The sequence below is a fragment of the Mustela lutreola genome, chromosome 8 (assembly GCF_030435805.1).
Source record: "Mustela lutreola isolate mMusLut2 chromosome 8, mMusLut2.pri, whole genome shotgun sequence".
Taxonomy (NCBI): domain Eukaryota; kingdom Metazoa; phylum Chordata; class Mammalia; order Carnivora; family Mustelidae; genus Mustela; species Mustela lutreola.
Genome location: NC_081297.1, coordinates 57,963,258 through 57,988,040, shown reverse-complemented (window position 1 = coordinate 57,988,040; position 24,783 = coordinate 57,963,258). Strand labels below are relative to the sequence as shown.

General features: G+C 43.8%; 1 protein-coding gene and 1 pseudogene across 1 annotated transcript; both read left to right on the top strand.

Annotated features, from left to right (window-relative positions):
• Positions 1 to 504: 504 nt before the first annotated feature.
• Positions 505 to 6,637, top strand: LOC131839725 (son of sevenless homolog 1-like; annotated as a pseudogene).
• An 11,522-nt stretch (positions 6,638 to 18,159) lies between these two features.
• LOC131839724 (olfactory receptor 10P1) lies at positions 18,160 to 19,098 on the top strand. Its single transcript, XM_059187471.1, has one exon. It carries the CDS (start codon positions 18,160 to 18,162, stop codon positions 19,096 to 19,098), a length of 939 nt encoding a protein of 312 aa, XP_059043454.1.
• The last annotated feature ends 5,685 nt before the right edge of the window (positions 19,099 to 24,783 follow it).

The window sequence follows — 24,783 nt, the reverse complement described above, 5'->3', positions numbered from 1 at the left end:
CTTAAAACAACAAATGATCATTATCTCATAGTTTCAGTGGGCCAGAATCTGGCTGATTAGCTGGGTAACTCGGACTTAAGGTGATTCATAAGGTTGTAGACAAGCTGTCAACCAGAGCTGTGGCCTCATCTGAAGGCATGACTGAGGGGGCATGTGCTTCCAAGTTCACTCACTTGGTTGTTGGTGGAACTACCCCTATGGGACAAAAACCAATGCTCCTTGTGTGATCAGGGAAGGAGGGAAAGCAAAAGAAGATGTGGAAAATATATTGTAAAATCTTGTCACCTGAGGGGTGACTGTGAAAACCATTGAAACATCAAGTGTCCCATGCTCAGGCTATTGAACACGATGGCCTGGTAGAAACAGGATCCCATGATCCCCAGTGGCATCCCATGATCCCCAGTAGCAGGGCACAAGTGAGGAGCTAGGAAAGAATGTAATCCCAGTTCCCCCTTTCTGCACCTGGTGACCGCCAGCCCAAACTTCCAGTTCCCCCCTTACCCCATGAATGCCTCCCTGCATGCCGGCATGTAGGAGAGGGTGCAGATCTACTCTACAGCTTCAGGATATTTGCCATCCCTTGGTACTCCTTTCCTACACTTGCAGGCATCTGTCCTTGCTTTTCTGATAAATAAATAAATAAATAATAAAATAAAAGCTATGTGCAGGATTCAGCTGCTGCTGCTCTCCCTCGCAGTGGCATCCCGGCACGGCTGCTCAGATTGGTGTTTGAGAACTTTATTTCAGTGCAAGATGAAGAACAGTGGGTAGGACTGGGGCATGAGTCTGAACAGGGACCACTTAAAACACAGCAGTATCTAAATGCTCCTCTGTATGGGGAGGCAGCTCTGAAACTCCAGGAAGACAGGCTCTGAAGGAGACATTGAGGGGAAATTTGAGCTGCACACACCGTCCCAGACTCCATCATACTCCAGAAAGACTTGCAGCACTTAGGCCGCACTCACCCTCCTAACCTTTCCCCAAGCCCCTCACACCCAGCCCATCACATTCACCCCAATGTCAGCCTGCTTTTCCTCTGCTTCCAAGATAGCATGATCCCAAAGATACATGAGGCCCTAAGACAAGCTTGTTGGGGTTTCAACCTGGCCCTCAGGGCTGTTCAGAAATCCATTTCCTCACCTCTGAAATCCCTGACAAATGTCCCTGTGTGATAATATTTCTCTCATATCATCGCTGCCCTTTCCCACTTTTTTCCTTTGGTGAGCTTATCACCTGCTTTTCGGGAAAGGATGAAGTTGTGCAGCCTAAGCTCAGAAATACCCTCTCCTTTCAACTCAGCACACCTCAGGGCCTGCATCCGCTTTCTCATCCTTGCCCCTCTCTCAGAGAAGAAGGGATCCTGGATCTCTATTACCTCAAAAGACATAACACGGGGCATGGGGCATTAAAAAGAATACAAACTCTCAAGCTAAGCAGGCCTGTATTTCTTCTGCTGCTGCTCTCTAGTTAGGCAGCCTTGAACAAGATACTTTGTCTCTCTGAGCCTTGGTTTCCTTTTCTAAAAGATGGTCTGCAATAGAAATCATTTGATGCTCCAGCCCATTTCTTGCTCCACCAACCCCTTAGAGCTGGTCCTTCACCCCAGAATTGAGTCCCTATTGCCTTTGTACGCCCATTTCCCCCAAGCTGCTTCTCTTGTGGTAATAGGGAGAAACACCTCCTCTGAGAGGCATTGGTTCCCCAAACTAGTGCCAAATCATTCCCATTTATATCTGTGGCACCACCATCCCTTCAGTCTTTAGAGCTAGACATCTTGAAGTCATCACTGACTCTTCCCTGTAATCTGTCACCCACCCCTACTGTCTCCTCCCTCAAAAGGGTTCTCAGATTCACTCTCTCCCTGTATTTCAACACTCAGCACACAAGCCACATGTCAAATATGACCAACTATCAGAGACTGCAAGAGATGCTCTCACATTCTTCACTTCCCTACCACCATTCTCTTTGGTACTACCCTCCCACATGGACTCTGGCTTTGGCCATGTGGCTTGTTTCACACATTGTGACAGAAGCAAACAGAATGCAAGCAGAAATTCAAAAAACCCTGGGAACTCTCTGACTGCCATGTGAACAAGTCTGGGCTATCCTCTAGATGTTAAAAGACCCAAGACTTCCTTGCCACCATTGTCTTTACTATTATTTACTAATAATCACACACACACACATACACACGTGCGCGCGGGCATGCACACACACACACACCCTGCCCAGGTGGCCAGCAACCAACTGGCAGTGCATGAATGAGCCCATCAAAAACCAAGACAAGTACCACTCAACTGAACCCAGCCCAAGTTGCCAACCCACAGAATCATGAACCAAATAAATGTGGTTATTATAAGCCACTAAGTATTTGAGTGGTTTATTATTCAACAAAAATTAACCAGTACACCAAGCAAAGGTAAATATATATGGTAAACACATACTGCTGCCTGGTTAAGGATCCAAGATTAAGAAGTGAGTTCAAGGGATGCCTGGGTGGCTCAGTTGGTTGGACAACTGCCTGCGGCTCAGGTCATGATCTCGGAGTCCTGGGATTGAGTCCCGCATCGGGCTCCCAGCTCCACGGGGAGTCTGCTTCTCTCTCTGCCCTTCTCCTCACTCATGCTCTCTCTCCTGTCTCTCTCTTAAATAAATAAATAAAATCTTTAAAAAAAAAAAAAAAAAAAGAAGTGAGTTCAAGTTGGCTTGGTTAGGTCAGGAAAGAGAACTACATCTCTTCTCATCTCTATAATTGCAGGCCAGAGAAAGTTACCAAGAAATAGGCCGTAAAGCAAACTGAGGCAAAATTATTTACTTCTCTTTTGGGGCATTCCATGTCCTTCTCCCAGGTAATGTGGCCCCTAAAGTAAGACTCAAATAGGGATGTTACCCCAGTAGACTTTGAAAGTCTTATCCCAAGAAGCCTGATTTGAACATTCTCTGTGTGCAATGAGTTTCCCAGAAAACTCAGAAGCCACCTGGAGCCTCAAGTCCCCACACTCCTGTCAGGAGCATTTCTAGGACACCCTTTTCCAGGATCTCTGTCCCCAGAGAAAAAAAGTCTCATACGAAGGCCATGGTCTACACGAGAGAGACCCAGAGCTCCCCAGGCTATGTGCCTTCTTCTCAGAAGCTGCGGGAAACAGTCAGACAGGAAGACGATGTGCTGATTCACTCACTTCTCAGCCCAGATCAGTCTTAATTGAATGTATCCCTTTCCTTTCTCCAAACCCAGTAAAGACACAATTTATGAGCCAAGTCCAAAGCAGGCAAATGCTCCGCATGCACACATTTTGTTCTCATCTCAAGCCCCAGCACATTGTATCAGTACCTCATAAATGCATTACACCTTCCACATTGAGGTTATCAGGATGTGAAGGTAACTCTTTTGTGAGGCCTCCCACTGAAACAGGAATGCGGAGAGAGAGTGAAGACCCAGAAAGCCACTTAAAACGTGTACCTGCTGAAGAAACCAGATTCTCAAGGCAGGGAACCAGAGACAATCTGGTAAATGGCTCTTTCTAGTGGGATTTTCTATTTTTACAATGTCACACACACCACAGTTTAGGAAACTCAGAGGATTTAAGTTCTCAAACAATGGAATCACTGTCCCAGGAATGATCTAAACAAACACCTCCCTCCATTAAGGATTTTTGTTGTGTTGTGTTGTGTTGTTTGTTTTGTTTTAGAAAATGTCAACTACAGTGGCTGGCACAAAACTGACCAACCCTAACCAATATAACTTAGTCAAACTTTAATTTATGGATTAATTTTTATCACTGCTATGCCCCATATGGGTGTGATCAGGTTATGTAAGGCATTGTGAGCTACTTTTTACTGTTCTTAATGCCTGCTCCTTTTAATAGCTGTTGATTTGGAGGGCATTCTCCCTGTGATGCAGATACTTTTGTGTGTAATTTGGTTAAAACTAATTTAATAAAAATTAATTAAAAGCTGTGTTTATGGAGTTAATAAACTCATCTAGGCATTTTCAGTGCCTTGCTTTAATAACTAAACATTAACAAGTCAGATCTAGGGAAATGTCTGCCCATAGGGAATTTAAAAATTTAAGTGATGCAGTGGTATTAGTAGGATGATTTTTTAAATTGTTGAGTAGTTCTTTCTAGTCTGTTAGGGTTATGAATTATGGGGGGGGTTATTTTAAGCCTTAGTTAAATGTATTTTTATTTTAACTTTAATTAAAGAAAATACCAGATCTAGGGAGATCCCTGTCTATGAAAACTTTATTAATTTAAGTATCATGTTGGTGTTAATGGGAAAGATTAATTAAATGGTTGAGTAGGTTTTCTGATCTACCAGGACTAAGAATTAAATATTGTTGGTTTAGAACACTGAAGCAGAGTACTCACAGATTAAGGAATTCTGTTTAGATACAATTCCCAATAGCCATCTAAGGACTCTCAATAAAAATTAAAAGACCAAAGTAAAATCCTCAAAGAAAATAGTCGGAATTGAGTACACATCTGCTGTCTGCTCTTGCTGTATAGCTCAAACAGGGAAAACAGTGACATGGAGTTTTTTCTTCCTTTCTAATAACAGGTGCCAAGTCTTTCTATGAGGGGAAGGAGAGGGTGGAGCTCTGTACTGCTCTAACTTTTCATTCTGCTTTAATATGTGCACAGTCACCTCTGTGCTTATCCTAGATGAGACAGCACCTTCTAGGGGTCAGAGACTGGAGGAAGGGGGTGAAGGTGGAAGGAAGGAAGGAAGAAAAGGGGAAAATAAAAGAGAAGAAGGGAAGGAAGTGGGGAAAATAGAAAGAAAGAAGGGAGACAGAAACACTGATCTTGAAAGTGTTATTTACAAATACATTTTCAAGTGTTCAAGGAATGGGTTCTGCAAAATTACTTCCTACTTAGGAATATCCTTCTAAATATAAATTTTTTAAAAACTTTATAGAGACTTAAGATTTTATTTGTAAAGATGTAAAAAAAATTTTTTGAAACTTCTATTTAGAAGATGATGTGGAGAAAGCAGAACCCTCTTACACTGCTGATGGGAATGCAAGCTGGTGCAGTCAATCTAGAAAACAGATGGCAGTTCCTCAAGAAGTTAAAAACAGGGGTACCTGGGTGGCTCAGTGGGTTAAAGCCTCTGCCTTCAGCTTGGGTCATGATCCCAGGGTCCTGGGATCGAGCCCCACATTGAGCCCCACATTGAGCCCCGTGGCGCGCTCTCCGCTCAGCGGGAAGCCTGCTTCTCTTCCTCTCTCTCTCTGCCTGCCTCTCTGCCTACTTGTGATCTCTGGCTGTCAAATAAATAAATAAAATCTTTTTAAAAATAAATAAATAAAATAAAAACAGAGCTACCCTATGACCCAACAACTCCACTACTAAGTATTCACCCCCAAGATACAGATATAATGAAAAGAAAGGGCACATCCACCCCAGTGTTCATAGCAGCAAGGTGCACAATAGCCAAATTGTGGAAGGAGCCAAGATGTCCTTCAATGGATAAAGATGTGTCTCATACATAAAATGGAATATTACTCAGCCATTAGGAAGGATGAATACCCACCATTTGCATCAACATGGATGGAACTAGAGGGGATTATGCTAAGTGAAACCAGTCAAGCAGAGAAAGACAATTATCATATGGTTTCACTCATTTGTGGAACATTGGGAATAGCTCGGAGGACCAAAGGGGAAGGGAGGGAAAACTGAATGGGAAGAATTCAGAGAGGGAGACAAACCATGAGAGACTCTTGACTCCAGAAAACAAACTGAGGGTCACAGAAAGAGGGGGGGGGAGGGTAAGGAATGTAGTACCTGGGTGATGGGTATTAAGAAAGACACATGTGGTGATGAGCACCAGATGTTATACGCAACTAATGAATCATTAAACACTACATCAAAGACTAATGAGATATTATATGTTGGCCAATTGAACATTTAAAAAAAAAAGATGAATATATGGGCAGCTGCTGCCATACGAGTTTTTCAGAGAGGACAACACATCCAAGTGGTGGGGGCTGCTGGTGCTGGTGCTGAAAACCATCCAGGGGCAAATTCCCCGGATTCTTGAGTCTAGTGATGATGCTCTTCCATATGTTGAAGAATTAATCTTAAAATTATTAAATTTGCTACACCAAGCTCTGCCCCAAAGTGTTCAAAAAAGTTTCCTTCATCCAGTTATTATTAAGAGGGCAATAGCAGATGCCCAATTGACAATTGAAAAGAGGAAGTGAAGAAATCCTTTATCTCTCCCAGTAGAAAAAATTCATCCTTTATTAAAGGAAGTCATAGTTTATAAAATTGACCTCTGGGTTTCTGTTTACATAGTAGCAGTATTAGAAGACATTTCTGCAGACATTTTAAAGCTGGTAGGGAATTATGTACAAAATACAGGGCATTATGAAATTACAAAGCAAGATATTAAAGTGGTAATGTGTGCTGATAAGGTATTAGTGGACATGTTTCATCAAGAGGTAGATAGAAGATACATTATCTTTAACTGATGAAGAGCCTTCCACCTCAAGAGAGCAAACTTATTATGATTTGGTAAAAGCATTTATGGCAGAAATTCAACAGTACATAAGGGAACTAAATCTAATTTAAAAGTTTTTAGAGAGCCCTTTGTCCCCAATTCAAAATTGTTTTCAGCTAACGTATTATAGTTGTGTAACCATACATTCCATGTGTGGTTAATTTTACATGACTACTCAAATTTGAATGTGTAGAGTTCATGATTGCTAATTTGACAAATTTTTTAAGTTGTGGGAATTAATTCATAGTGACTATGATCTCAAAGTTTTTACAACAGGTTCAATAAATTAAACATTAAAATTAAAAAAACAAAAAAAAATAGAAGATGAACATATGAATGTGCTCAGACAGGATGGAGAGAGAGAGACAGAAAGTGGGAGAGGAGAGATCTGCAGCAGAGTTTAAGCTGAAAAGCGACAAGACACTCCTGTTTGTCTCTGTTAAAAAGGAATTTTTTTTTAATTTTATTTATCTTTTGGAGAGAGAGAACAAGCCAGAGAGCACAAGCATGGGGAGCGGCAGAGGGAAACAGGAAGCAGAACCCAACATGGGGCCCAATTCCAGGACCCTGGGATCATGCCATGAACCAAAGGCAGACACTTAACAGATTGAGTCACCAGATGCCCCTGTTAAAAAAGTAATTTTAAAGAGTTTATAATGATGCATTAGAAACATTTTAACAATTGCACCATTCCCAGCTAGTGTTTATGTAAGAGAGTTTTCTATTTACATTGCTAACACTGCAAGCACTTTAGCAAAACACTGAGGTAAAAGCCTTGAGTTACACAGATATGATCCGAAATGAGCATCATGAAAAAGAATGTGCATGTTGGCTGTTGTCAGCCAGAAGAAAGTTTCTGTTCCATTCAAGGCAACCACCTGTGAACAACCATATTAACCGATGGTCAGGATGATTTTTTTAAGCAATTTACAACCGAACATGATAGTTTGTTATTGTGTGTTATACTTTGATTACCTTTTATTGTGTTGAACTATTTTTTAGGAAATTGGAGAATTAGAGTCAACATTATCACATATTTTTTCTCATTTAAAATGATGAGAAATAAGTTCCCAAGCAGCACTTTCACCCAGAACATCCGTTTTTCGTGAACAGATTATTGATCGTAAAGAGGAAATGATCATGTAAAGATTCAGCTATCTCAACAATAGCATTGGTATCTTGAAGATAATGGAATAATACCTTCAAAATTCTTTTTTAAAAAATAATTAATTAATTACTTAATCACACCTTGACTACTATACCCAGCCAATGCTCAATCAAGCACATTAGAATAAAGAATGTTCAGGTGTGAAAAGTCCCAAAAACTATATTTCTTGTCCACCACCCAACAATACCTGAGGCTACTGGAGAATATACCCCATTCAAACTCAGAAAGAAAAAGACCTTGGATCCGGGAAGCAGGAGCTCCAATTCAAAAGAGAGTGAAAGGCATTCCCAGCCATCCCCAGATGGAAGCTGTACATCAGGCTGAGAAAAACAGTCTAGGGGATTCTGTAGACAGTCTCTTCCACATAGCACACCCTGGGTACATCACAGACACCCACAGGCCCGTTACACTTCAGCTGCACAGGACATGTCTACACCCGCTATCTGACCACATTACCCTCCCAGCACAGACACTACACACACGACAGGCTCCATTCCCAGAGCCAGTGACAAAGGGTAATCTTAGACATTCTTTCTCAGGTCCCAAGTTGAAGAAAAGATTGTCTTTCTTGTTACAAATTCCAAACGGCTTCCTGTTGACATCAAGTCAGACGTCCTCTGCCCCTGTGGGGCCAACCTTCCCTCAGGAGCCTCTACTTCACCCCTCGTCCAAGAGGGCCACCTCCTGCCTTCACAGGCCCCCTTGCCACCCAGTTAATCCAGCCCGCCAGCCACACCCCCAGCTACCCGTCCTCTGCCCACGTGGTCAGTCATCCATCCCTTTATGGACTCATCTATTTGGCAATCCATCTGTCCGGCAATCCATCTGTCCACCTGTCTGTTCTGAACTTGTCAGATTAGTTTTCAGATACACAAAGAACCTTACTACGAACCCCTCTCTAGGGAGCTCTCTGCAAATGAGGCAGGAATTTCACCTCGGGAGCAGAGAACCAGTTTCTGTCCTTAGGCCCAGGGGAACTGGGGCACACCGCCGGGCATCACACAAAATCCTCCTGGGGTCCCTGCACCCAGAACCTGGGACACTGGTCTCCTGACCCAGCAGAGGCAGCTCTGAGCTGTCAGTACATAAACTGGGCCAGATCCACCGAGAACAAAGAGAAACCTAAGGAAGACGCAGCTCCAACTGGCAGGTGGCAGGTTTACCACTCGAGCAAACTTACCTACAGGCTGGTCTCCAATAGCCGCTAAATACGTTGATTTCGGCTCTCGCCCACCAGAATCATAGAAGTTGGTATGAAGGACTTAACCTGGTTCGGTAATGAACACCATCCAGAAGGTCTCAACAATACCTTGTCCCCTCAATATTACGTCCTTGAAAATGGCTCCCCACAGTGGGAGGAACCCACATTCAAAGGACAGGGGAGGGGATAAGGAGTCCCCGATTGCGCAGATGCGGCCCTGGGGTCAACCCGAGGTCATATCCTCCCAATGACCTCCTCCTGCACTGCACGCCTGGGGACCAGCTCTTACAATCTTGCATGCCCCACTCTCCGTCTTCTGCAATACGCCCTGAGCAAGCAGCAAAGGGCTTTCCTGGTGTGACAGTGCCACGTTGGGTGGCTACATGGATGCATGGGACTTAGGTGTCACAGAGCAATATAGGCACATGCAAGAAAAAAACCAAAATTCACAGAATGACTCCCAAAATAAGGACCACTTTTTTCCACTCAGAGTCCCCTAATCTGAATCACTCACTGATTCATTAAGTCCCTTAGTTGGGAGGTTGGATCACTCAGGGCATCACTTGTGTCCTCATGTGATTTAATAAAGAGGGTCCATCAGCAGACTCATGAACACACACATTCTGTTTGGATAAAAGCACAGGTGACTCTTTTCAAAGCTGTAATAATGTCCAAGGTCATTCTATTTCAGAACACAACTTTTCTCATTAGAGACATTTCAGTGTTCAAGAAAGACATTTTTGGCTGGCTATCATTTAAGGCTTGCTGAGCGAATTTAGTAAGGGCTTCTGTGGGTGCTATACCATCCTCCAAACCAACGCAGGGGGGGACAATGACAGTGCGTACACAATAGGAGCAGTGGAAAAGCAAATGTGCCTACACAATAGGACCAGTGGAAAAGCAAATGTGCCCATCTTTCCTTGAGACAAGGGCAGGTGGCAGCCTTAGAAACTTGGCCCGATAGGGTACTTACCATACATGCTGGCCAGAGACGGCAGCCTTGGGGAGATGGGCAAAAAATAGGTGAAGGGGAGTGGGAGGTACAGGCTTCCGGTTATGGAATGAATAAGTCACAGGGATGAAAGGTACAGCATAAGGGATATAGTCAATAGTATCGTAACAGCAATGTGTGGTGACTGACGGCAGCCATGCTTGTGGTGAGCCCAGCATAACAGAGAGATGTTCAATCGCTCTGTTGTACCCCTGAAGCTAATTTAACACTGTGTGTCCACTATACTCCAATGTTTAAAAAAATTGAAATTGAAACTAAGAAATTCTTAGACAAGTAAGAGCTGTAAGGGAGTTTGAGGACTGTCATCTTTAGCTCTCTTGACTGCAGGAGACAGAAAGAGTTGCTCTGCTATGAAAGAGGTGAAATGGAATTGAATGCGTCCTCCGTAACACCTGTCAGAGCATCTCTGCGAAGCTACCAACCCGCGGCTCTTCCAAGCTCTGAAGCAACAGCTTTGAATGAAACAAAGTGCCTTCCTGCACATACCAAACTTCCCAGTGGGGGGAGACACACACTAAACACCCAAACAAACAAAAACACCAAAGATTACAGTTCTGCCTGGGATATGAAATAGGACGATCGGGGTATGGTGCTGCAATACCTAGGGCAGTTTGGAAAGTCTTTTTAAAGAAATGAAATATGAGCGGAGATATGATAATGAGAAGGCACCTGTGGAAGATGTAGGGCAAAACCTCTCGACAGAGGGAACAGCAAGCATGAAGAACCCGAAGTATGGTTAAGGACAAGGACGAAGGCTAGTGTGGCAGGAGCGTAGTGGAAGGGAAACAAGGGCAGGGTATGGTAAAATGTAGGTTTCATTGTTACTTCTCCACTAGGATGAGGGCTACAGATCAGAAGACAATTCCCACTGAAGAGATAGTTTGTTACTCACAGTTCCCAAGAGGAGGGCATGCTGCTTCACACAGGGCCACATGGAGAAGCACCAGGGTAGATCAGCAGAGAGTGAGAGGTCCTGTGGACAAAAGCCTGTATTGTGATTTTCAAGGGAAGGAACAGGCAAGGCATAGGCTAGACAAGTTTCAGTTTACCTAGTTTGGGTAATTTCAGCCAGTTCTAGATTTAGGGGCTGTCTCGAGTTGTCTGGCACCTGAATCTGGGATGATTAGGTCCCAGGAATATGTGGGCCTAGAGTGTTAGAACCCAATAAAGGTAGTGACAGAGGGTACAGCCTCTGGATTGTTGGTCTGCATATGAGAGGCACATTTCTAGATGAGTCATTGGTTATCTCTAGGAATTAGCTGACCCTGGGAGGGGCAGTCTAGCCAGGATGAGTAAGGTTCCAGATGTCAAAACATCAGAATAAAAAGACATGCTTAATATGCAGGCACCGAATCATCAGCATCTTATAAATCAAGGGAAGGACTTTGCAGTTTACTCTATCTATTTATTCTATCTAAACAGAAGTTACTGTTGCTGGAGGATTTAAGGGAAAGGAATGGTATCATCAACTTACACTTGGAGAAAATCACACTGGCTGGGTAGAGACAATGGAGAACAGGATGGCCCTAGGGAGGGACAGTTTGCTGGACTAAGATTCTAGCCATGGAGATGATGAGATGGTTGGGATTACATTTTGGAGGCAGAACTGACAGAAGTTGCTGAGAAGTTGAATGTGGAGTGTTAAATGAATTAAAGTGGAGGGCTAGATTTTTGATCTGAGCAACTGGGAGGGAACAGCTCCCTTGCTGGGATGAGGAAGCTCAGATGAACAATAAGAGTTCTACACAGTAAGTTTGAGTTGCTCTGAGACATCAAAAAGGAGATACTCAACTATATATACAAAGAGAAGTCAGAGTCAAAGATATGTGCTTGGGAGTCCCAGAAGTTAAAAAATAAAATATTTTAAGAAGAAGAGCGAACCAAATACCATTGAGAGATTGAGATAAAGACTGAAAATTAGCCAGTGGATTTGACAAAACAGGATTGTCAGTGGTTTTAGTAAGATTCAGTGGAGTTGTAAGGACAAACACAGAAAACAGGAGATAAGAAGTGGAAAAGAGGGCGCCTGGGTGGCTCAGTGGGTTAAGCCACTACCTTCAGCTCAGGTCATGATCTCAGGGTCCTGGGATTGAGTCCCGCATCAGGCTTTCTGCTCAGCGGGGAGCCTGCTTCCCTTCTCTCTCTGCCTGCCTCTCTGCCTGCTTGTGATCTCTCTCTGTCAAATAAATAAATAAAATCTTTTTTAAAAAAAAAAAAAGAAGAAGAAGAAGAAGTGGAAAAGAAGCCAGTGTCCACTAGAGGCATCAGAAGTTGAGGGACTGGCCGGGGCTATTCCAGGTAATACCTTTCTTCTACCCCTGAACTTCAACACCCTTCCCAGACTGAAAACATTCAGAATGTTTACTCTCTGTTTAATGGCACCACTAAGAATGTCTGCAGTGACACAAGAGACCTGGAGATTGATGGAAATCCTGTCCTCCCTGGGCAACCAGACAGGCAATGTCTTCACTGGAACACTTTCATCTAAAAAGAAAACTAAGAATGGAGATTAATGTGGCTAAATCATTTTCACTATAGTTAACTTCTAGAATTTTCCAGAAGTTTCCACATTTAACTCGAAGCCAAGACTTCGTGCAGATGAATGAATGACCCATTGGAGAGTCTAGACATATCAGAGGGAGACCCTCAAATCTAATGCAGTCTGTGAACAAGGAGACCCTAAATGAGTGAGAAGGTAAAAGTTAGACAGGTGAGAGAACAAGGTGTGAGGAAAGGGAAGAGGACCCAGTTTGGCCAAGAGAAATAAGATCAAGGAGAGATGAGAGGATACAGTAGGCACTGGGGACCCAGACAGAATCACCTGGCCCATGACACTACCTCAGCTCAGAGTCACCTAGGGAAATGCGAAGAGTCAGGGCCTCCTAGATCCCAAAGGGGTGAAGACATAACAGCAGCTGGAGAATATCTACGGGCACCACAGAGGTTGAGACTTCCAAGAGGGGAAGGAAGAGCAGAGCCCAAGTCTGTGCCCAGCAGCTCTTCCATCTCTCCCAGGTATGTGCCCCTACACAGTGCTGGGCAGCCTTGGTCCTTCTCTGACAAGGCTAGACCCTGCCAAGGGTAGAAAGAGAAGAGGAACAGAGGGCCTTAGAACCTCTCTCTGTGGGCTGGTAGCCAACACCTGTCCCTGGGCACTGGAGAAAAGAATCCAGCTGAAGTTTCCCGAATCCTTACTATTGCATTTGCAAAGGTGTGATTCGGGGGCCACCACACTGGCTGGACAGGGAGAAGGAATGAGAAAGGGAAGGGAATGGGGATCTGGACAACTTCTCCCAGATAAAACTTCATATAATACAGCAAGGCAAGTGTGTATATTCTCAGACTACGCAAACTTTTCAATGTGTGATGAGGTGTGTATGGCGAAGAGGTGGAAATGAGGCAGTGGGCATCAAGCGTATGCAAGTCTGTGGGATCACAAGTGGTAGGTAAATCAGGTGGGCATGCATAGTCTCCAGACTGTCTATGGTCAATGCCTTATGAAAACTTAAGACATTCTTTCCCAGGTTCCTGTTAATGGTCCCCATCCACAGAGCTGCTCACATCCTCCTTTGCTGCCCTGTTTCCTCCCTAACACATACACACACACACACACACACACACACGCACACACACAAACCCATCTGCAACTCCCGTTATTAATGTTTCAGGCAGAAAAAAAAAGTCTGAAAGAACAAAGATAAGTTGTCTGGCTATGCTCCCCAAGACCTCCCTGACTTCATAAAGGCAGTCCTCCCCCCACTTCCCATATCCTTCCGTGGGTTCCAAAATCCCAGCTCCGTTGCCCCTAAGATATCAGATCTACCCCTAAAGAACTACTATCCATTCCTGCCCCCTTTTGAGAGCCTCACCTCCTGGACTTAGGGCTCTCTAGGCTAACCAGTCATACAGCCAAACAGCTGCACCTTTGTCCCTTCACCTTCTGTCCATCTAGCCAGATAACACAAGTTTTCTGTTGCTCCATCCACAGACCACTTACCTGATTGATTTATCCAGCTGCCTATGTCACCAAGACTTACAGAAAGCTTTGGGGGTGAGAGGTTCTGTTTTCAAATGAGTGTCAGGGAGGAGAGAATGGGAAGTTGTTTGATGGGTATAGAGTTTTAGTTCTGCAGGATGAGAAAGTTCTGGAGATTCGTTGCATAGCAATGTGAATATACTTAATATACTTTCTTTTGCTTCTTTTTTTATCATTTTATTTTATTTCTTTTCAGTGTGCGATGTGAATGTACTTAACACTACTAAACCATACACTAACAAGTGGTTAAGATGGTAAATTTTATGTTATGTGTTTTTACCACAGTTAAAAATAATTTTTTTTAAAAAAAGGCATCTGGGTGGCTCAGTCAGTTAAGCATCTGCTTTGGCTAAAGTCATGATCTCAGGGTCCTGGGATTGAGCCCCTGCTCAGTGGGGAGTCTGCTTCTCTCTCTCTCTCTCTCTACCTGTGCCCCTCCCTTGCTTATTTTCTCTCTCTCTCTCTCCCTCTCTCTGGTAAATAAATAAAAATCTTAAAAAAAAAAAAAAGAGAGAGAGAGAGAGAGCACCTCAGCCCCTCTCTATGATCCAAAAAAGCTCTCTGTCCTTCTCTTTTTCCCTCTATGGGAGAATTTGAAGAAAATAAGAGTGGCCTCAGGGCCAGTATCTCTCTGAAGATTGTCCCAACTGTGTCAGGATGTGCTGGAGATAAGAGAAGTTAAGAGGGAAATTATCACAGGCAGACAGCAAACTGGGGAGATGGAGCTGGGATAGAGCAGGGAAGAGAGAGGGTAAATTAAGGAAGGAGAAACTTATCTCTCTCCCTCCACAGATGATATTTTGGGGTGAAATGTAATTAGAGGACTGAACCAAAGAGATGCTCATGGTGTGGCAAAGATGAGGTGACGGGGGCGCGTGGGTTGCTCAGTGGGTTAAAGCCTCTGCCTTCAGCTCAAGTCATGATCCCAGGGTCCTGGGATCGAGCCCCATCTTGGGCTCTCTGCTCAGCAGAGAGCCTGCTTCCCTTCCTCTCTCTCTGCCTACTTGTGATCTCTGTCTTTCAAATAAATAAGTAAAATCTTTAAAAAAAAAAAAAAAAAAAAGATGAGCTGATGATGGTGGGAGAGACTTGATGAGGACAGACAGGATGAAGAAGAATCCCAGCTTTACTCAGGGAAGGAAGGCTGGCATGGCCACTTGCGTTCAGTTAAAAGAAATCCAAAAGTACATATTACATGTCAAGACATGTATGGACAAAAAGATGTTCATACCTTTAGCCAATTACCACTCTTAGAAATTTTTCCTAAGGGAATAAGTTAACAGAAACAAAATGAGACAATACACAAAGATATTGTTTCCATCATTATCTAAAAGAACAAATACACCCAGTAGAAGAATTTAAGTGCAAGAGTATATGAAGTGTTGGTTAAATGGTGGTGGAGAAATTCAACAGACTGCTAAAGAACTTTGAAATAAGATCACTCAGAAGGGCACCTGGGTGGCTCAGTTGGTTAAGCGTCTGCCTTCCACTCAGGTCATGATCCCAGAGTGCTGGGATAGAGTCCTGCTTCGGGCTCCCTGCTCAGCAGGGAGTCTACTTCTCTCTCTGTCCCCCACTCGTGCTTTCTCTCTCACACACACATACAAAAGTAAATAAATAAAATCTTTAAAAAAAAAATCACAGAGCAAAATGCTTCAAGCAAACATTAAAAAGGAAATGGAAAAGGGCACCTGACAGACTCAGCCAGAAGAGCACACAACTCCTGATCTCGGGGTCGTTAGCTCAAGCCCTACATTGGGCATAAGGATTACTTAAATAAAAACCTTTAAAAAAAAAAAAGGAAAGGAAAAAGACTATGATTACAAGCATGTAAAATAGGTTTGCGGTGAGATAAAGACTTGAGGGTAATATACAAGAAAGAGAAGAAATTAACTCAGGTGCGGAAATGACTCAGTAATGACTTTACTCCAAATATTTCTTAAGTATTTTAATTGCAAAAATAACATTTTTTTAATTTGAAAATAACAAGATTTCTTCCATACATTATTATTAGTGGTGTGAGCCTCTGAAGGGTTGACTCAGAAATTACTTCTGTCCAAACCCACTAGATGGAGTTTATCTCCCAGAAGTGTAGGGTAAGGCTGTCGGCCTTGCTGGAGATACTGTGGGCATGATGGTTGAAACCTCAGGCTGCAAGTTAGTTTCTGGTTCTGCCAGGTTCTGTCGGCAATTTAAATTCTCAGAGCTCTGGTTCCTTCTCTGCAATGATGAGATAACAACTAGTACTAGAGCTGTTATGAAGGCCCCTGAGATAGGGCACAATGCCCAGCATACAGTAATCTCTAAGTGTAAGCTGTAGAGCAAATGACATAAGGCAAAAAAAAAAAAAAAAAAAAAAAAAAAAATACAGTAAGCAGACAAACTGGCAGTGGGAGGAAGATTGGGTCTATGAGCAATATGCAGAAAGCATGAGACTCTCCTGCCTAACATTTGAGATGTCCAGGCTAATCTCATGTGTGGGGTGAACATGGGTGATAAGGCCCTGCAAATGCTGGGAACCCAGACTTCTACAAGACTTGAGCCAGTGTCCTGTCTGTCTCACTGGCTGCCTAACTTGAGGCAGATCACTTCATCTTTTTGTTCATCAGTTCCCCCATCTTTGTAAGTAGGATTCATTCATTTATCTAATAAATATTCAGCAGAGCGCTTGGCATGTGCAAGATCTCCTGTTATCCAGCAATTAAACTTCCTTTATGACAGCAGAGAGATGATTAAAAGCACAGACTCTGGTTATTAGGTGGGGCTGGGTTCAAACCCCAACATCCTCCATTACTAGATGAGTGACTTCGAGAAAGGTATTAATGCTCTTTGGGCTTCCATTTGCTCATCTGTAAAATGGAGAAACTTTCTATGTCATAGTGTGATTGTGAAGATCCAGTGATTTCGAGAATGTTAAGCCCTCTGGCATGGCGCCTGGCAAGGACCAGGCACTTGGAAAGCACCCACAGCTGTTAAAACAGGTGGCCCCCTATTACTTCCCCAACTGTCCCGCAGGACCTTACGGTGGAGACTGCACTAGAAAGGGCTGGGAGCCAGCCCTTTGACTCACAAGAACTAATGACTCACAAGAACACAGAGGAAGGTGTTATCTTCAAATGGGGGAAGAGCTATCTGGAGCAAGAGGGGGTGACACATTCTGTAAAATGCTAAAAATTTAGCCAAGACAAATATAATGAAAGACCCATCCTACAAGCAGAGGAGGCCAAAGTTAGATGCAGCTAGCGCCAAAGATGGTCAGCTCCCCATCACTGCAGATGTGCCCACAGACACTGCCCAGCATCCCATGAAGATGTTGATAAGCCTGGAGCCATGCTAAAAAATATAACATTTATTGACACATAGAATACCAAAATGCCACAGGTAATCATTTCTGACCTTGAGGCGCAGAGAAGCTGCCTTAGGGGAGGTGGAATTTGACTTGAGCTTGACGGATGAGCAGAATTTTAACAGAATGCCTAGAAACATTCTCTGCAGGGGCACACTCTGTGTAAAAGCTTGAGAGACCAGCTAGCATGCTAAAACAGAGTAGCTGGTGTAGCTCAACACAGAGTAGCTCAACACAGAGACCCAGATAAGAGGAAGCCAAATAGAGTGTGGCCTATCCCTGGCCCCTCCCTTCACAGGACACAGGCTGAAACCCAGTGATCTGTGACAGGAGGCCTGATAGAATCCCAAGGCATGATACAATTAGGCAATATTATCACAATCCCGTCATTGCATGGCATTCTAAATCCACAGCCCACCATGGTGATTATCACATACTAGCTTAGGACAGTCCCTGGCTGAACCCACGATACAGGTGCTACATTGTCTCTTTCAGGCTGGGGGTTCAGTCCAGGAAAAACAAAGGGGCTTAGGACATAGCACTGCTCCATCTCCACTCCAAAGAAAGACCCAAAGTACAGGGGTCTCTCCGCCTGGGAATTAGGCCCTTCACCAGGACTCAGAGCATCGGGAACAGTGGGAAATGCAGCAAATTTGGAGCCAAGAAACCTTGGTTCAAGTCCCAGGCCTGCAACTCCCTTGGTATTACTTCAGCAAATTATTTACCTCCTCCAAGACAAAATGGAATCCTCCATAAAGTAGAGACCCTAATTCTCTCCGTTGATTCCAAAGGGACTGTATGAGAAGTGCTTTACTTAATTACAGACATGCTGCTTTTTTCTGTATAAATATCTCTTCCTTGGTTGTGCCGTAGGTTCTGGCCTGAAGTTATGGCTGAGGAAAATCGGACTCTGCCTGAATTTCTCCTTCTAGGATTCTCTGATCTCCGGCCCCTGCAGGGCCCCCTGTTCTGGGTGGTGCTTCTGTTCTACCTCGTCACCTTGCTGGGTAACTCTATGATCATCCTCCTCACACAGGTCAGCTCGGCCCTGCACTCCCCCATGTACTTCTTCCTGCGTCACCTCTCAGTGCTGGAGCTCCTATACACCACAGACATCGTGCCCCGGACCCTGGCTGACCTGGCCTCCCAACAGCCCCGGGCCATCTCCTTCCCGAGCTGTGTAGCCCAGATGTATGTCTTCATTGTCCTGGGCATTTCAGAGTGCTGCCTGCTCACAGCCATGGCCTATGACCGCTATGCCGCCATCTGCCGGCCCCTGCACTATTCCACCCTCATGAGCTGGAGGGCCTGCATGGCTATGGTGGCTGTCTCCTGGCTCATGGGCGTCATCACAGCCACCACCCACTCATCCCTCATCTTCACTCTCCCTTTCCCCAGCCGCCCCATCATCCCACACTTCCTCTGTGACATCCTGCCAGTACTGAGGCTGGCAAGTGCTGGAAAGCACAGGAGTGAAATCTCTGTGGTGACAGCCACTGTGGTCTTCATCATGGTCCCCTTCTCTCTGATCGTCGCCTCTTATGCCCGCATCCTGGGGGTCATCCTGGCAATGGCCTCTACCCAGAGCCGCCGCAAGGTCTTCTCCACCTGCTCCTCCCATCTGCTCGTGGTCTGCCTCTTCTTTGGAACAGCCAGCATCACCTACATCCGGCCCCGGGCAGGCTCTTCTGTCACCATGAACCGCATCCTCAGCCTCTTCTACACAGTCATCACGCCCATGCTCAACCCTATCATCTATACCCTTCGGAACAAGGAGGTGGCAGGCGCCCTGCACCACATGGCCAAGAGGCAGGTCTCCTCACTCTGAAGGGACCCGGGGATGTCTGCTCACTCACCAACTCCTCCTTCTCCTTCAGGTGCTGGATTTAAACCCCAGCTGAACAGAAACCATGCAGGCCCTCCAAGAAATAAGGCTCCCTGGCAGAAATTGTTGGAATTAAAAACAGATAGATCTGTATCTTACCTCCTGTCCCACACCCCAGGCTCACTATTAGAGCATGGGTGATTAGGACAAGATAGAATGGAAGGAAATGCTGCTCACAAGGAAGAACATTTATGGGGAAGAGTATCTTCTAGATTGCTCTGGATCCCTGAGCAAGGTGATTGCTGTGTCTATACCAGTGGTGAGAAGTCTGTGTCAGTTATGAAGACAAATGTCTATAAAACTGACACTAACTCAGTTGCCTACCCAGTGCCCATGAAGAAGTTTGCCTGGCTCTTTGATCTAGTTTTCTCCCAGAAACACACTATAGTTTTATGCTCTGGGGCCTTTTAGAAGAGAGAGAGCTATTCTCCCTTGGAATATTCCACATAAATATTTAAATTTCTTCCCTGTCTTTCTCCACCCTTGATTTCTGACATCATCCATAACGGGTGATAGGATGTCCAGCCTGACAAGAGGATCTCCCTGGATTCCTTGTTTCCCTTCGAGTGTGCACCATCAGCTTGATCCCATACCTCCTTCACCAGCATCTCAGACTGGGTGAAGGTCTCAGGCCATCTTGGAGAGGACCTAGAGAGTAAACATTTAATGTTCATTTTGGTCACCTAGCATTTGACCCTCTTTTGACATCTGAAGAATTCTCCTCTTGAGAAGTCCGCCGGGCAGAGAAACCCTCTGTGCAGCTGAGAACTCTTCCCAGCCCTCCTAGGGTTCCTAGTTCCTTGTTCCACTTAGTTCCCCCAATAAAGGTACCCATGCCTGACTTAGTAGCTGGTGCCCACAAGAGGCAAGGAGCAGCACTTTTTTCCTGGAGGACAGCAAAGAAAGCTGCAACAGCAAGTTTCTGGCATAGAAGCGGCATCTGGCCCCTGGTGGCAGCCCCAAGTAGCACTTTTTGTCAGCTGACCAGGTCATGTCTGGAAGTTACTCCTAGAAGCTTAGCCTCTAGCATGGTCCTCATCCCTCTATATTTTGTTAATCAATTATTCTGTTTTTTTTTTTTTTTCATCCAGGCAGCTTCTGTCTTTGTCAAGAATTTTGAGTGATGCATTAAAAAAAATATTTTTTGACTGATGCAATCACTTAGAAGGCTGGAGGCATCAGAGGGAAAACCTTAATCCTGGTGTACTGTACGAGGAATAAAATGGTCTGGACCCTGTTTAGAAAGACCATCTAAAAAAGAAAAAAAAAACATCTAAAGGGAACTTGGGGTCAGAGAACATCCTCAGACGAAGAGTCAGAGTCAAGGAGCCCACAGCTCTATGGCATTCCTGATATTCAGAAAATACGTTGCTCTCTGGGGACTCCTGATCTGGGGGTGCTCATGGAGAGACTGGAGTGGAGAGAAAACAAACCAGCAGAAACATAATATAATGAAAATAATTATAAGATGTATAAACATGCATTGAAAGGTTAATGATTGATAATTGTTTGAGGGTGTTTCTGGAACTCTTGCTGGAAGAAGTCACTCAGTGCAATACTTTCCAACCTTCCTCACACCATGGCACACGTAGAAAGTGCTAATATTTGAGTGACACACCAGAGTAAACTGAATGTAACCAAGGGCATCTAGATAGGACTTGATGGAAAAAAATTCATTGTACTCTCTTTTCACTATATAATTATAAGGAAATATATATAGTTATACAGAAGTTTTTAAATACTTGTTTTGCATAAAACCTTCAAATAAAATATTCATATTTTTATAAGAAACTTGAGCTTGGTTCTGTAAACATAATTTTTATACTAGATTTTGTGCTTGAAAATGAATAAATGCCTCCTGATCAAGATCTTTAATCAGATCTTGATCTGATTAGTTGAGGAAAATCAGAGGGGGAGACAAACCATGAGAGACTGTGGACTCTGAAAGACAAACTGAGGGTTTTGGAGGGGTGGGGTGGGGGGTTGAGTGAGCCTGGTGGTAGGTTTTGTGAAGGGCAAGTATTGCACGGAGCACTGGGTGTGGTGCAAAAACAATGAATTCTGTTACGCTGAAAAGAAATTTTAAAAAATTAAAATTAAATTAAATTAAAAAACAATGAATTTTGGAACACTGAAAAAAAATAAATTAAATTAAATTAAAAATAATCATAATAACTGATGGTCACCATCAAAGAAAACTACTCACAGAAGTGGGTGATCAAAACTGGATAACCGTTTCAAAGTCACTCAAAATTTTGCAATAATTGGAATTACATGCAAGGACATATTTATGTTTACTAGCTCTTCCTTTTCTTGTACTGACAAATGATAATTTTGAAAGTTTTTGTAATAATGAAAAAGGATTTCATATCCAATTGTACTTTCTCGTGTCAAGTATTTCAACAGAACACCATTGGAGCTCTACTGTACAGAATGCACAGGCACTGTTAGAGAAGCTTCCATGAGGCCAGCTTAAATACCACAGTGGAGCCACTATGGATAGCTGACCTCTCAGAAGGTCCCCGAGACTCCCCACCCTCCAACCCATGAGGGCGACACCTTGGGCTGCACTCTGTATTCCTTGAGCACATGAAAGCCCAACTCCTTGACAGCTCCATAGGCCCCTGGTCCAGGAGGCAGCAGGACCTTCAGGCGCTGGCTGCTGGAGTAAACATGAAGATCGCAGAGCCCATGATGGGTGGCCGTCAGCCTACTGAGGCCAAGCAATGGCTATGGCTCATTTTTCTCAGCAACTGCAGGAACCTCAGCATGCATTCCCAAACCCCACTCCTTTTGGGCTTCCCCCTGAGGAGTCCCAGGCAAGGCTGTTCATAGCCAGATCCAACCAGCTGAGGAGCTCTGTCTGTTCCAAGACCCCACGCATGCAGAAACTAAGCACTTAGAGGATCATTCTCTTACAGAACACTTCCCAGGGACCACTAACAAGAGACCCAGGGACCACTAACAAGTTTCTTAATCAGGGCATCCAATAGCAAACAACAGATTCTGCTCTGATCATCTTAAGCAGAGAAAAATTAATCAAAGAAGACTCAGCCATGCAGAAAGCATGGGGTCCTCAGCTACATGTCAGGGATGAAACTCAACAGCCTACAAGGGCACTCCAGCATCCACACTCCTGACACCAGCACTCAGTTCACCCAGCTCTGCCCAGTGCATACTGATGACCCTCAGGACTGGACATCAGCTGCCCCCAAAAGCCAGATGACTTCTCCACACACTCTCCAGACCATAAATCCCGCATCTCCCTGTCCCATTGCTCAGCTCCAAACCAATGTATGACTTACCAGCAGAACCCCAGTCACAAGCCAGAGCCCCAGCTACAAAGGCAGCTGGGAATACAAGTTTCCTGGCTACTACTTTAGAGAGAAGGTACTTATAAGACAGGAAACTTCCCAGACATTAGAGGGGTATTGAAAAGATGCTAGAAAGACCAAAAAAAAAAAAAAAAAAAAAAAAAAAGACAAATGTCTACCATTTACAAATTCCACTGCTGCAACTGAAATCCAGACCATTCTAGCAAACTCGCCATTGAAAAGAAGGGGAAAATACAGTGCAGTGAGCTGGTAGAAGTTTGAGGCATAAAGGAAGTGATTAGGACCTAAACAGGAAGCACAGGAAGGTAGTGGAGGCAGAATGAATGGTAATAATAACAGCTAATACTGTGTGTGAGTACATACAGGACTCATATAGTAACATGATTACAACCTCTTGACTCCTAATCGTCTCATTTAATTCCCATACAAAACCTATGTGATAGGCAAAGGGATAGATACCAATTTTGTGGGACCTAAAGCTTATATAATTTGAGATGGCCCTATTAAATAAAATAAAACAAAAATATTAAAATAAAATTAGGGGGACACCTGGGTGGCTCAGTCAGTTAAGCATCTGCCTTCGGCTCAGGTCACAATCCCAGAGTCCTAGAATCGAGTCCCACACCATGCTCCTCACTCAGGGGGGAGCCTGCTTCTCCCTCTGCCTGCTGCTCCCCTTGCTCTTGCTCTCTCGACAAATAAATAAATAAATCTTTAAAAAAATAATAAAATAAAATCAGGTACAAATCTTTATTTAGAATGAAAAAAGAATTTATAAAAATTAGAAATTGTTTTGAACGGGTCAATGCCACAAATGTCATATCCAGAAAAGTAGTATGTTTTGGTTCATTAACTACCTGATCACCTTTATAATTCTTTTCTTCCTACATTGTTCTGCTGCGTACTCTTTCATTGCCTTCATATTCATATGACACTGATTTTGTAATGCACTTTCTACAGAGGGATTAGAAAGATGATTTGTCTTTCCCCTAGCATGGTTAACTAAAATTTGTTGTTCTTTTATTGACAGTTTAGGAAAACTTTTTCAACTTCACAGTTCATTATTGGTACTTTTATGTACATTTTCATGATTGTTGTCAAATTTGGCCAAAACATTATGAAGTTTCTTTTATCTACTAGCTATAAAATTTCACAACATTCCAAGATTTTTCTTGGGCAATGAATTATCTTATCTTTGAGCGGATTTTATTCGTTAGCCAATTTAGGTTCTCATTATAGTCACATATTAAGTATTATGTTTTCTTCTTTGAGGTCAGTATTTGATATCTAATCAGCAAGAAACCTGAAATTATTTCCAATACATTCGTACCGTTCACTCTGCTTCATTAATTGGGTGGTATTTGAGTCACCATGGCTGCATAACAAACCACCCCAAATCTAGTGGCATAAAGCAACAGTCAGGGATGCCTGGGTGGCACAGTCTGTTAGGCGTCTGCCTTCGGCTCCGGTCATGGTCCCAGGGTCCTGGAATTGAGTCCAATGTCGGTCTCCTTGCTCAGTGGGGAGCCTGCTTCTCCCACTGCCTGCCACTCCCTCTGCTGTGCTCACTCTCTCGCTCTCTTTCTCAAATAACTAAATAAATAAATACATCTTTATTTAAAAAAAAAAAAAAGCAACAGTCATTTCGTCATTCTTGTAATTTCTGCACATTAGGAATTTAGACAGGGCACAACCCAGATGGCTTGTCTCTGCTCCACAATGTCTGTGTCATCTGCTGAGGGACTCAAGAGCTGGAAGTAACTTGAAAGGCAGGGAGCAGAATCACCCAACAGTTTCTTCATTCACATGTCAGCTGCTTTCATTCACTGGGTTTGTCGACCAGAATATCTACACATGTGTGGCTTGGGTTTCTCACAGCAGAGCAGCTGGATTCCAAGAGTGAGTATCCCAAGAGGAGACATCCAGAGAACAAGCATTCAAAGAGCCACTGCAGAAGCTGTGAGGCTCCTTCTGACCTAACCCTGGAAGTCACGCAGCATCATTTCCACCAGTTTCCACTATTCACAAGTGGGTGACGAAGGCCAGCCCAGATTCGAGGGTAGGGAGAATGAGACCACCTCTTAATCTAGGGGAGTGCCAAGGTCACCCTGCAGGAGTGTATGTGGGATAGGAGATATTGCTGCAGTAATATTTGGGAAATACTATCTGTCAGAGATAATCTAGTATTCCAAAAGCTTATGTTTCATGCAAAATCTACCCCTTCCTCTTTTAATAAAGTTTGAAATTTTCAGTAATTCATTTCTCAAAATAAGGATAGTTTCCATTGATTTTG

Coding starts and splice junctions, on each gene's coding strand:
- LOC131839724 (XM_059187471.1), top strand. CDS start 18,160: ATGGCTGAGGAAAATCGGACTCTGCCTGAATTTCTCCTTCTAGGATTC.